The following is a 13433-nucleotide window of genomic DNA, read 5'->3' as shown; positions in this document are numbered from 1 at the left end:
TCTCTGAAATCTTCCCAGAAGAAATATTCCTAAAAGTTAAAATTTTATCTTTAGTGAGATCAATGGTGAGATTAATGTGCTTCACAAATCCCATTGATCTAATATAAACTCATAACAACATAGAAATTTGAAAGTTTTAAATAACTGTATACTATAAAGCTAGCAACAAAATAACTATATTTAATTGACTAGAAAAAATGGAAAAAAGTCAAGTAAGAAATTTTCAGTGCACCTCTAGCCTTGATTAAATGGAGAGAATACTCAGATTCCTAGTGACTAGTTTTTACAAAATACAGATTTTATTATTGTTCAGGGATGGTGAGGCCAACAGATCAGGATGTGGTTGCCACTGAAGATAGTTTGTCACTTATAGTTCTCAAGAAGAGGGGCAAATGGGGATGTACCAGGGTTGATCAGGAGCAGAGGCAACCAGGGGGAAACTAGGATAAGAGTCTTTATTGTGGTTTCCAAGGTAAGGAATGGGCAAGGCAGGGTAAACAGGTTTAGGGCTAAGTTTTGAATCTTATCAATGGGCTGTGGGCTACAGGGGCTGTCTCTAGTAGTCTGGTACCTGGTCAGCATGTGATTAGAGCAGGTGAATAGTGGGCTAGAATTTAAAACTTCAGTAAAGGAGGCAGTGGGAGTATGGGTTTTGGGTTGATTGGTTGGCCTATGAAAGGCATACTTAAGTTGTCAAAGTATCATAACAAAGACATGCTTAATACACTAGTGATTAAGGAAATGTTTAAATGGGAGAAGGAAGAAATACCAATTGATATTAATCAAAGTTAAGTATGCAGTTGCTTGTATTCAAATCCTATCCTGTTCTTTCTAACAACTGCTTATTGTATTACCCCCATGGTTCCCATAGTTCAAGCTCTCACTTTATGGCAATAAATATTGAGCCAATTTTATCACCTACAGCTGTGTTTCTGGTGGTCTTTGGCAAGAGGGCATTGTCCAAAGTCACTACTAGTTCCTCTCCTTTCCAGCTCCCAGAATTGTGTTGCAAGTGTCACCTCACCAATTCCTCGTTTAAGTGTGTGCCTTTTAAAAAAGTCTTTCGTTTCAGTGGTTTTGGAAAGAGTTAGAGGCACCCTGTAACTAGAAGTCTAATTTCTTTTTTATTTCCTTTAAAAAAAATCTAGTTTACTGAATTTACACATAATAGAATTTGCATATAGCATATAATTTGTATTCAGTAAAATTCATGTGTACAGTTTAATAAGTTTTGATGACAAGTTTTGATGACAGTCCTGTAACTACCACCAAGATATAAAACATTTCCATTGCCCCCAAATGTTTCCTTGTGCACTTTCGCAGTTAATCCCCTCCCCCATTGCGTAGGCCCTGGACTCACTAATCTGGTTCTTTTCCCTATAGTTTTGTCTTCTCCAGGGTATCATATAAATGAAATCATATAATACACAGCCTTTTGTCTCTTGCTTCTTTGCCACTCAGCATGATGCCTTCAGATTCATACTGTTACATATGTCAATAATTCATTCGAATTTCTTTTTTAATATAAAAAATGTGACATGATGTTTCTATATAAATGTTGACTGTATTATATGGTAGATAAAATGGAATCTTACAAATAAATTTGTTATATTTTATGCAGAAAAGAAAGCAGAGGGGATTTATACTAATGCAAGGAAGCAGTTGCTCATTTCTGCGGTTCCAGTTATTCTAATACTCCATCTTAAAAGATTCCATCAGGTGAGTCCCTTTAGTAACACTATAGTAATTTTCATCCAATATTTTGTAGAGCCCTAAGTCTTATAAAATACTGTCAAGGATTAGGCACTAATTTATTGAATTTAAAAATTTGTCATGTGGAATTTACTACTTTTTAGCCATAATAGTTTGCAAGACTTTTCTAATTAAAATTGTTTAATTCACACTGTTTGAAGATTTGGGTGGTAGGAACCCAAGTGGTGTGTGTTTGTTAGTGCGTGTCAATGGAAGATAAGAATTCTTAACAACTCTTAAAAAAATAAAAAGAACCCTTAGAAGTAGGGAACCGGCAAAGCACACAGAGCTTTCTGAGCTCTCCAGATCCCCAGGGGGGCGCTGGGCGTGGTGACTGGCGCGAGCGCAAAAGGGCTGCAGGGCAGACTCCTCCCCTGTAGGGCTCTGCACTGGGAGGGAACCAAAATATTTTTAATGTATTAGGTTTTTCTGCAGTTTTTTATATTTTTAATTCAATGCCTTATCTCACCTTTTTTTTTTTTTTGCATATAATAAAATGACTTTAACATTTCTGTGGAAGAATGAATAAGTGGAAATATTAAAACACATGCAGAAGTTAGAAGGGATGTTTTAAAATAAAACTCTAAAAGAGCATGGTTAGAATTGTCAAGTAAAACACAAAGTATAATTTAAAGCTCTTCTTTTATGATAATGAAGTCATCTGAAATCAGTTGGGAAGGGGGCCGTATTATTCAGTAAAGGACTTAAGGAAGAAAAGTAACAGTTGGAGGAAATGAAAGTTTATAGCTACCCTCTGTACCATACACCAATAGTGTCTGCAGGTAAACTTTAATTGTATGAAACAAATTATCAAAAGACATATGAAAGGAAACACATCGATGTTTCTCTCTGACGTCAATGTTTCTCTCCCTCTCTCTCCCTTTTGCCCCCTTTTTCTAAAATCAATAAGCACGTCCTCGGATGCAGGTAAAAATAATAAAAAAATAAGTAAAAATATATACTTAAAATTATTTAAAAAAATAAAAGATAAAGAGACTTGTCTTATATTAAAGCCCTTTACAAAGCCTCTGCTATTATGGGGTAGTTTCTGAACCACAAAGTACTATCTGGGGAGAGGACACATTAGCCTGAAAGGGTCCCAGGTAGTGCTGGTATTGGATGCTTATAGAGGTCACCTGATGAGAAAAAAACAAGGTAAACAAATTGAATACAGATTAAATAATTACTCCTGAGGTGTGACCTCATAATTTCATGTCAGATATGTTAAGACGTCTAAATTCACTTGAAGAAAGAAATAAGTGGGTATATTTTGGTCAAAAATAAGCTCTTTTTTTTCCCTTAGAGAAAGGTAGGAACAAGGCAACAGATCCACAGTAAAATTATGTCCTTGAAGTGAGTCCAGAAAGCCTTGCATAAAAGGTTCCATTTATTAGTTTTTGTCTACTCAAATATTTCAGATTAAGTATCTTCTGATTCCAATAGAGTTTCTATTTGTGGGTTTCCTATTCAGTACCTTTGGCAATCTATCAGCTAGTTTTTAATTATAATTAAATAATACAAAGTGTACATTTTTCAAGTTCTGCCCTCGGAAATTAAAAATAGAGGAAGTAGAGCTCATTTAAGAATATGAAGGTTTATTTTTTAAAAAAAAGATTCTATTTATATATTTTTGGAGAGAGAGGAAGGGAGGGAGAAAGAGAAAGAAACATGATGTGCGAGAGAAACATCGATCGGTTGCGTCTTGCACACCCCAGACCATGGGGGACCTGGCCCACAACCCAGGCATGTGTCCTGACCAGGAATTGAACCAGTGACCTTTCAGTTTGCAGGACAACGCCCAACCCACTAAGCCACACAAGTCAGGGTAAGGTCCATTTTGATTTATATAATATGTAACATTTACTTTTATAGATAAAATGACCTGCTTTTTAATAAATAAATAAATAAAATAAATAAATAAATAAAGATAAAATGACCTGCTTTTTAATAAATAAATAAATAAATAAATAAATAAAAGAAATAAAATTCTGGCTTTTTTTAAATAAATGAATATCACTGAATTTTAGAACCAAAAAGGAACTAATCTAATCTATTTATATCCATTTGTTGCCTTGATATAGATGAGGTTGTCTGTTGTCGTTAGGTGTTAACCAGTCCTTGAGCCAGGCCTAGGCTACCAGGCTCCTGACTCTTCAGTTGAATATCTTTTTACGACAGCATATGTATCAGTAGCTAAGTTTTTATTACATTGAATTTATTTATTCCTAAGTGTTGAAAGCCACAGTGAAAGTAATTATTTCCATATTGTTTGTGGTAAAAGTATACATGTAAATAAATGATATTTGCTTTAACAGTTTATGAAACTTAATTAGAAACCTTGTCATATATTAATTTTGTACTATTCATTAATCATGTTTTTATATATGGAAAAAATTAACTCCTAGGAGTCCTCTTTTAGTTTTAATTAACAAACAATGATTTAGATTGAATTTGTTGCATTAAAATTTGTTTTTGGTCTTAGGCTGGATTGAGTCTTCGCAAGGTAAACAGACATGTAGATTTTCCACTTACACTTGATTTAGCACCATTCTGTTCTGCTACTTGTAAGGTATAGTATATTATTAAAATACTTAATTGACTTGCAAATAATATGCTTACATAACAAATTGATTGCTTGTTATGCCGTGCTTTTCTTTCTTTTTTTTCTTTTTCTTTTTTAAATAAACTACTGTGAAAGGGAATTTTATAGTTAGTGAAGGTAAATCACTAAAATGTGGAACATTTAACCCACTGAATATGACTTTTGTCTTTTGGGGGATAGATAAGGGAAAGTCAAAAAAGATGCATAAATCATGAGACCTGGTGGTCGTGAAGATTAAAGCTGCTTGTAAATGCTTCTCGAAGCAGGCAGCGGCTGAGAGAAGTAAGCAGATGGTGTGCCCTCTTCTGGTCCTTGCGAATGAAATGCTTACATGGCAGTAGTTTTAGCATTTGTGAAGTTCTTTATCTTTTGCAAATCAATAAACTAATACATAGTTTTTTTATTCCATTTCAGGTACACTATTGAGAATAGTGTGCTTGTCAGCTGAGTATGATACTTTAAAATTAGTAAAACTTTAAAAATTAGATATAGAAAGCAGACTGGTTTATTATCTCTTGCACTTATATGTAGGAACTGTGTAAGTGAAATAGGTGACTTTGACTTCCTTGAGGGAACCAAACAGTTATGAGGTAAATATTGTCCTGTTCATATTACTGGTTAGCAGTCTAGGTTTTGTGGTATGTAAGAGAATGCTTATTGAACTTAATATTTTTAATACATTGATCAATCAAAACAAAAATATCTTAAATGCAATTTTTTTAGTAAATCTAGTTGAACTGATCTGTGGAATACCAGCACTATTTGTCAATTATTAACATTATTGATAGAATTTGATAATGTGGTAAATGTGAAATTTAACAAGCTCTGTATTAAATTTATGAAAACATTGTTTAAAACTACCTATTTTGGAGAATTCCCAATGTACAGTAAAGTAGACAGAACAGTACAATGAACCTCTAGCACCCAACCACCTAGCCCTGAAACCTTGGATACATGGCCAGTACTGCCCCATCCACATGCTCCTCTGCCTTCTCCTCCATCATCATCATCGTCATCATCATCATCATCATTATAGTTATTATTCTTATCATCCTTGCCCGAGGATATGTTTATTGATTTTAAAGAGAGGAAGGGAGAAACATCGATGTGAAAGAGAAACATCAATCAATTGCCTTCCAGTACAAGTCCTTACTGGGGATCGAACATGCAACCTAGGTATGTGCCCTGACCAGGAATCAAACCTGTAACCTTTTGGTGTACAGGGATGATTCTCCAACCAACCAAGCCACCCTGTTAGGGCTGAAGCATCATTTCATTCATAATATACACTATGTATTTCTAAAAGATAAGAATCACTCCTGACAATTTTACGTGACCACAATACCATTCACTAAAGCAAATGAACAATTCATATCATTTAGTGTATATATTTCTAATTATATCATAAATCAATTCATATCCAAGGAAGAACTACACATTATAATTGGATAATGTCTTTTAGTCTCTTTTAATATACAGTTACCCTTTTCCTTCTCTCTCCCCTTCAGTTCCCTCTTTGTAAATTATTTGTTGAAGAAACTGGGCTATCTTTCTGGTAGTTTCCCATAATTTAGATTTTGATGATTGTTCCTCTGTCATCTTTATTTACTCCAAATAGGTAGCTGGATAGTTGGATCGGGAGAGGCTTCAACAGATTTAGGTTTGATGTTCCTTATTTATTTTTTAATTTTTTTCTGGCAAGGCTATTTCATAGGGAGTGTTTAATCAGGTGGCACAGAATGCTCTTATCATTTTATAATAGCAACCAATGATGTAATGTTAGATTCATGAGTTCATTAAGAATTAGAGAATGGTGATATTCTAATTCTATCATTCCTTCTTCATTTATTAGCTAGAATACTATTATATAAAGATACTCCTTTCACCTACTTAGTTATCTTATGATATAGTTCTAATAGAAAAGAGGGTAGCCCTGGCTGATGTGGCTGAGTGGATCGAGTGACAGCCTGCAAACAGGAAGGGTGTCGGTTTGATTCCCAGTCTGAGCACATTCCTGGGTGGCGAGCCAGGTCCCCAGGTTGGGGCATGGGAAAGGCAACCAATCAGTGTATCTCTTGCACCTTGATGTTTCTCTTCCTCTCTTTTTCCCTCCCTTCCCCTTTCTCTAAAAATAAATAAAATAAATAAAATAAAAATAAAATAATGAGGGTAAATGCTCGATTCTTTCCCTACCCCTCTTTTAAACCAGTTTCCAGAATAATGAGTTAATTCACTAGCATCCTCAAACTGTGACCAATTAATTTATGATTATGAATTCATGGATTTAAACACATTAGATATGTCTCAATTTACTACACTTTTCTTTTTATTCATGCTCTAATATATTTGTCTAACGTATCGATATTGCAGGCTTCTGAAAGCCACTTAAGTTGGCTTCTGGGTTTTTCTGACATGACCCTAGTGGTTCCTCTCTGAATGATTATGCCACCAACAGAATATATTCTTGTTTAATTTTTTAATTTAGATTTTTTTAGGGACTATTTTTTAAATTTAAATTTTTCAGATTTTGTTTAATAATTGTATAACATATTTACAAAGTTCCAGAGTCAAATGTATCAAATGTACAAAGCAAGTTTAATTTAAACAAGTGTAGCTTTTCTCCATGTCTGTTCCACCTGTTTCTTCCCTCCCTTCATAGATAACCATTGTTAAAAAATTATGGTTTATACTTCTAGTTTTTTAAAAAATATAAAAAGATAGGTATGTATATATGGATTTCTCCTCTTAAGTAATCATAGCTTACAATATGTATCGTTTTTTTCTACCCTTTTCTTACCATTATATTCTGAAGATTATTTCAAAGCAGTGTTTAGAGATAGTCTGCACTCCATTTTTCAAGCAGTATAATACTCTGTTGTATGGATGCATCATAGTTTATTCAACTAGTCTTCAATTTATGGCCATTTGAGCCTATTCCAGTTTTTTGATAATGCAAACAATTGTGCAATTAGTAGTGTGGTGCATATCTTTTTACATTTTGCTTATGTACCTATGAGATAGAATCCTAGAAATAGTACTGATAAATCCAAGAGAAATACATATGTAGTTTAGCCTGATAACATTAAATATTCCAGTGTTGGGGTTGTACTCCTTTACATTCCCACCTATAGTGTGTGAATACCTTTTTCCCACAGCCCATCCAACAGAAGAGGTTGTCAAGTATTTGCATTCTGCCAGTCTAATATGTGTGGAAAATTTTTAATATGTTATTCTCTTACGTTAAGTAAGATGTACATTTGACTTAATTTTCCTTACAGTAATATTTCACTATATATTGCTTTTTTGTCTAAAGAATGTAAGTGCGGGAGAGAAAGTTCTCTATGGTCTGTATGGCATAGTGGAGCATAGTGGCTCAATGAGAGGAGGTCATTACACTGCGTATGTGAAAGTGAGAACACCCTCCAGGAAGTTATTGGAACATATCACTGGAAAGAAAATTATACCTGGTATGTTATCCTAAGTTTATTTTTTTTTTAAACAAATGAATTTATTCTTCTTTTTCTGGAAAAGGTAAGCTATTTCATGGATAACTTAAGTGGATTACTTTGTTAATATTAAGTGAGCAACACATTTAAGAGTACTAGATAGTCTTAAACAATCTTTTTTTAAATTTATTTTTTATAGTTTTTTAAATTTGTAAGTCATGTTTATTCTATTTCAGTTGTCTCTATTTTTCCCCCTTTCTCCCCCTCCAGCCATCCCACCACCACCCTCTGCTCCCACAGTCAATTCCCATTCCGTTGTCCATGTCCATGGGTCATTCATACATGTTCTTTGTCTAGAGCCTTCCCCTTCTTTCCACCATTGTCCTCTTTCCCCATCCCCTCTGGTCACTTTCAGTCTGCTCCATGTTTCCATGCCTGTGGTTTATTTTGTTCGTTAGTTTATGTTGTTGAATAAAGTCCACTTATAGGTGAGATCATATGGTATTTGTCTTTCATCAATTGGCTTATTTCACTTAGCTTAATATTCTCAAATTCCATCCATGGTGTCGCAAAAGGTAGGAGTTCCATCTCTCTCTCTCTTTCTTTTTCTTTCTTTCTTAAATGCAGATTGATTTTATCTATTGTTTAAATGTCAAAGTTAATTATAAAATAATGAAAAATTTAAAACCATTATAAAGTCTCAGCAATTAAACCAACATGACACTAGCACAGGAATAATCAAATAGATTAATGAAATATAATGAGCATTCTAGAACAAATGTATGTATCTGTCTTAACAATCTAATATATGATTAAGTTGATATTTCAAATCAATGGGGAAAATAAGGCTTATTCAACAAATAAGGTGCATGACCACTATTACTTGAAATAAAACAAATATAAAGCCCTGTTTCACACATTATACAAAAAATATTCAGGTGAGTTAAAAATCAATATGTAGAATCTAAGGAGTTTTAGGAGAAAATACAAAATTGTATTTTTCCTACCCTGAAATATTCAAACCCAGAAGCTATAAAGTAAAATATTGACAATATTACTATATTAAACATTTAAGACTGTATAGTAATATATGTATAAAAAAAGTTAAAGGACAAATAATAGAATAGGAAAGTATTTGCAACACATCTAAAAAGGGGTTAATGATTTGTTTGGGGTGGTTTTAGGGAAAAAATTCTACAAACATTTAATCAAAAAATGGATAAAGAATACCAAAAAGTCACTTAAAGCTTTTTAAAAATAATAGAAATAGGCAAGAAATATACAAAAACAGGTTTAGTTTCAACAAATAATAAAGGAATAATGAACACATCATTGTCACAATCAGGTTAATACAGATGAAAAAATATTGGTAATATCAAGTATTGGCAACTGTGAAAGGAACTGGGTATTTGTGGGCTCTTTTTCTTCATTTTCTTACAACAGCCTCTTTAACATATTTTGCAGTGCTGGTGTGGTGGAGGTTTATCTTTTAGCCTTCTTTTGTCTGGAAAACTCCTTATTTCACCTTCCATTTTCATTGAGAGCCTTGCTGGGTAGAGCAGTCTTGGTTGCAGGCCTTTGCTTTTCATGACTTGGAATATTTCTTGCTATTCTCTTCTGGCTTGCAGTGTTTCTGTTGAGAAGTCAGCTGCTAGCCGTATTGGGGCTCCCTTATATGTTACTACCTCTTTCTCCCTTGCTTCCTTTAGGATTCTCTGTTTGTCTTTGGTATTTGCCATTTCAATGATGATGTGTCTTGGAGTGGGCCTCATTGGGTTCCTCTTGAATGGGACCCTCTGTGCTTCCTGGACTCATGTGGCTTTTTCTCTCCTCCAATTAGGGAAGTTTTCCCTCATGACTTTTTCCAACATGTTCTCTATCCCTTCCTCATCCTCTTCTCCTTCTGGTATCCCTATTATACAGATATTATTTATTTTCAGGTTGTCCTGCATTTCCCTCAATTCCTCTTCATTCTTTTTGAGTCTTTTTTCATTGTCTTGTTCTTTCTGGGAGCTTTTTTTCTATTTTTCTACCTGGTCCTCCAGCTCACCAATTCAGTCCTCAGCTTCATCTAGCCTGCTTTTGATTCCTTCTACTGTGTTCCTGAACTCAGAAATTGTATTCTTCATTTCCTCTTATCTCTTATTGGTAGTTTCTGTGTCCTTTTTCATGCTGATATAGTTTGCAGTAAGTTCCTCATAGTTTCCCTGTATTTTTTTGTAGTTCTTTCTGAGCTCACTGAGCTCATTGAGTTTCCTTAGAACCGTTGTTTTGAACTCAATATCTGATTGTTTACTTGCTTCTATTTCATCTAGTTCTCTTTCTGGGGATTCCTCCTTTCCCTTCGAGTGGGATGTATTTGTTTGTCTTCCCGTTATTTGTGAGACTCTTCTTTTTTGCTTCTGCTTCTTAAATTGATCTGTCTTGATCCCCTGACTTTGTGGTGTGAACTTCTATGGTAGGAGACCGCTGTTTTTACTCTCTGGATCTGCTTCTGATGATTTTAGATGTCATCCCTGTCTGACCTTAGGCAGTCTGTTGGAGACTTCCAGGGATCTACTCTTTGTGGCTGTCTCCTTCAGCTGTTAATCTCAACAATCTTAAATATCATAAGACTGTATGTACCCTTGTAGGTGATGTGAAGTGACAGTTTTTCAAGGTGTTAAGTCATCATGTATGGCAGTGCAGTGGCATTTTATTTAACAATACCAAAAGTTTTTGAAGACCTATCAGGTCCTCAGAATAGAGTTGGAGTTGAAAATTTGCTGACTTTGCTTATGGATCAGCAAACTAACATTGCTTTTTTCTTTTGTTATATTTTAGTGAAAATTATTTTCCTCAAACAATACATATTTACAAGGTTATCTAATATTTCACTAGGTTTTTAAAGTAAGATGATAGTAATATCAATGCTTTGAAACAGTTCATTCTTTTTAGAAGAAACAGGAAAAAAACAGACTTATGCAATAAGATCTAGCATTAGATAAATGTAGATTGTGATGAATATATTATTGCTTGTAATGTAGACTAAGAACATACGTATTGTGAAATGATGCCTTTGTTTTCTTTTGTTAGGTCTGAAAGAACCAGATAGTGAATCAGCAGGCCAGTGGGTCCATGTTAGTGACACTTATGTGCAGGTGGTTCCAGAATCAAGAGCACTTAGTGCACAAGCGTACCTTCTTTTTTATGAAAGAATATTTTAATTATTTGTTAATTATTAAGGGTAATGATTATTTAGAACACTTTCATTTAAATGCTGCAATGCATTGTGCCTTTGTAGTCTATTCTGTAGGAATAGCATGTCCCTCAGATGCTCCTGAACATTTTTACCATTTTGGTGGATCCCCTTAAAATAAAATAAATTTAGTCAGTGCTTCCAAATATATATTTTTAAAATAAATGTAAACAAATGTTTAAAAAATTGTTTGTCCTGGGACAAAACTAGAACTTATAGTAGTAGAGGAAATGCCTTTATGTTGCGGATTATTATTATACACATTCAGAAATGACGCTGGCCAAATCAGATCCTTCCTTACACAGTGTTACCCAAATATGAGTCACACACCACCTTTCTGATATATATGAACCTCCCATGCCATTATATACTTAAAATTTTTAACCTTATTTTTTAGCTTTACTTTTTTAACCATAGCCCTGTTTTGAGCATATTCCACATTTTATGTGCTAGTTGAAATTTTTATAATAAACCTTAAAATAAATATGTAACTATTAAAGAAAGATTGTTCATTCATGTAGCACTTTACTTAAAATCACCTCAGGACTGTCCAGTGGTATATGTATGCTGCTGTGTGGGAAACATTGCTGTCACATGTACTCATACAGTTGGCATACTGACCTTGTCTTATTTTGTATGATTCAGCCATATAAAATATAACTTCAGTAATATGGACTTACAAATAATATATTGATTAGCTTATTGCTTTGAGATTTTGTGAACTAGAAAAATACTGAAATATTTCCTCAACATACTATTTATAACCTATTCATGGTAGAGTTGGGGATAATTTGAAAGTAATTAGCCATGGTCAAACTATAATTATAGATAATTCTAACATGCAGAATTGATAAATAGAAATTGTTAATCCATATGAAGCAATAGGATAACTTTGAAATATAAATTACCAAATTAAATTTGTAAATGATAGATAATTATGTTCGTACTATATTTAACAGGGAAGTATAATACATTTTTAGTACTGTAGATCAGTAAATATTAATCATGGTTTTAGTGTTTTGCAATCACTTTGTATTCAACGAGCATCATTAATAAATTTAAGTAAGTTTAGCTTTTATTTTAATAGGGCATGAAGTTGACATATGTGACTTTCTTTTTAAATAAATAATAGCAAAGATATGATGGTTTTTAAAAAATATGATGGTTTTTCCCCTAGAATACAAATTATTAAACTGTCAAAATTTGGCAGGAAAATATTACTATTACTTGGCTTAAATTTTAAAAATAATTGCTACTTTGGTGTCACTTTATTGCACCAAAGCATCCTAATCATTAGTACCAACAAATGCTACTACATACTGGCAGGTGTTGGGTAAGTGCCTAGTCCTAATTAATTCTCCTCTTGGGAAGGAAGGATATGAATAGTGGCTGGAGATAATTGAGGAAGTATTTAACCAAGACTCTGGTTATATATAACATTATCAAGGTTACTTGTGCTGTCTTTTGATATATGGGTGAATGGAATTGTGATTATTAATAAAGATGGTAATAATATACAAAATGAATAATATAAAAATGTCATGGCACAAATTCTATTTTTAAGCTGTTGCAGTTTCAATAGTAGTATTTTTTTATTTTTAACTGTGAAATGATGGAGAAATATATCTTTATATTATGGGTTAATATGCAAATTCAATTTGTTTGTCCTATAAAAGGGAGCTTAAACAGCACTTAAATTAGTATCTCTGTTTAATTGTAATCCATTAACATTGAAGATTTCAGTACCTGAGCCGTGATTTTTTTGAGAAATACTAGTTAAATCTCTTTATTCAAGTCAGCCATCTTAGTAATGACAATTACTGTTCACTATCCCAAATGTAAATATTGTAACCTCATTTTTTCTTCTAGAAAAGATACTATTAAGAGGCATGAATGTTTCCTTGGATGGTCACCTGCTTCTTTTATCATTGATAGAAGGAAGAGAGAGAAAGAGAGGGAGGGAGGGAGGGAGGAAGAAAGAAAAAAGGAAGGGAAACAAGAGCACTCTTTTCTGTTCCCTTTTGGTTTATCCCTTACAGAGCTACAGTCAGAGATGGTAAGTGATAGGTAAGGGCCAGAATCAAGGAAAGTGCCTAGTTCCTCATTTTATGGATCGGATGCCAGGAAGTACATGAGTGCTGTGTTTATCTAATAGGAGATATTTAAAGCTTTATTCTGAGTACCAGTGAAACTGCTTTTTCATTGAGTGAGTGCTAACATTGTAGCTTCAGAACATTACACTGGTACTCAAGTACTGCAGTAGTTTTTATGCTGTAATTTCACATTTATTCATTACGTGTATTTGCTGTTGGACAGGCACTATGCTGACACTGTTTCAACGGTTTAAATAGGAGAGGCTTATGTAAGTGGTAGATATTATCTCATAAGTAACATA

At 33.6% G+C, this 13433-nt stretch overlaps 1 protein-coding gene across 1 annotated transcript in view; it reads left to right on the top strand.

Annotated features, from left to right (window-relative positions):
- Nucleotides 1-12965, top strand: part of USP45 (ubiquitin specific peptidase 45) — a 62765-nt gene extending 49800 nt beyond the window's left edge. The window contains exons 14-17 of the mRNA XM_054569755.1: nt 1622-1719; nt 4235-4321; nt 7668-7821; nt 10876-12965. Coding sequence (XP_054425730.1) covers nt 1622-1719; nt 4235-4321; nt 7668-7821; nt 10876-11006 — 470 coding nt within the window. The 3' untranslated portion in view covers nt 11007-12965. The remainder of the gene's footprint in view (nt 1-1621; nt 1720-4234; nt 4322-7667; nt 7822-10875) is intronic.
- Nucleotides 12966-13433: the final 468 nt, after the last annotated feature.

The sequence above is a fragment of the Pteronotus mesoamericanus genome, unplaced genomic scaffold, assembly GCF_021234165.1.
Source record: "Pteronotus mesoamericanus isolate MK-2021 breed Mesoamerican mustached bat unplaced genomic scaffold, CSHL_Meso_final contig_20, whole genome shotgun sequence".
In the NCBI taxonomy this organism is placed as follows: domain Eukaryota; kingdom Metazoa; phylum Chordata; class Mammalia; order Chiroptera; family Mormoopidae; genus Pteronotus; species Pteronotus mesoamericanus.
The sequence above is the reverse complement of the archived record's forward strand: the minus strand, read 5'-3'. Positions and strand labels throughout refer to the sequence as shown.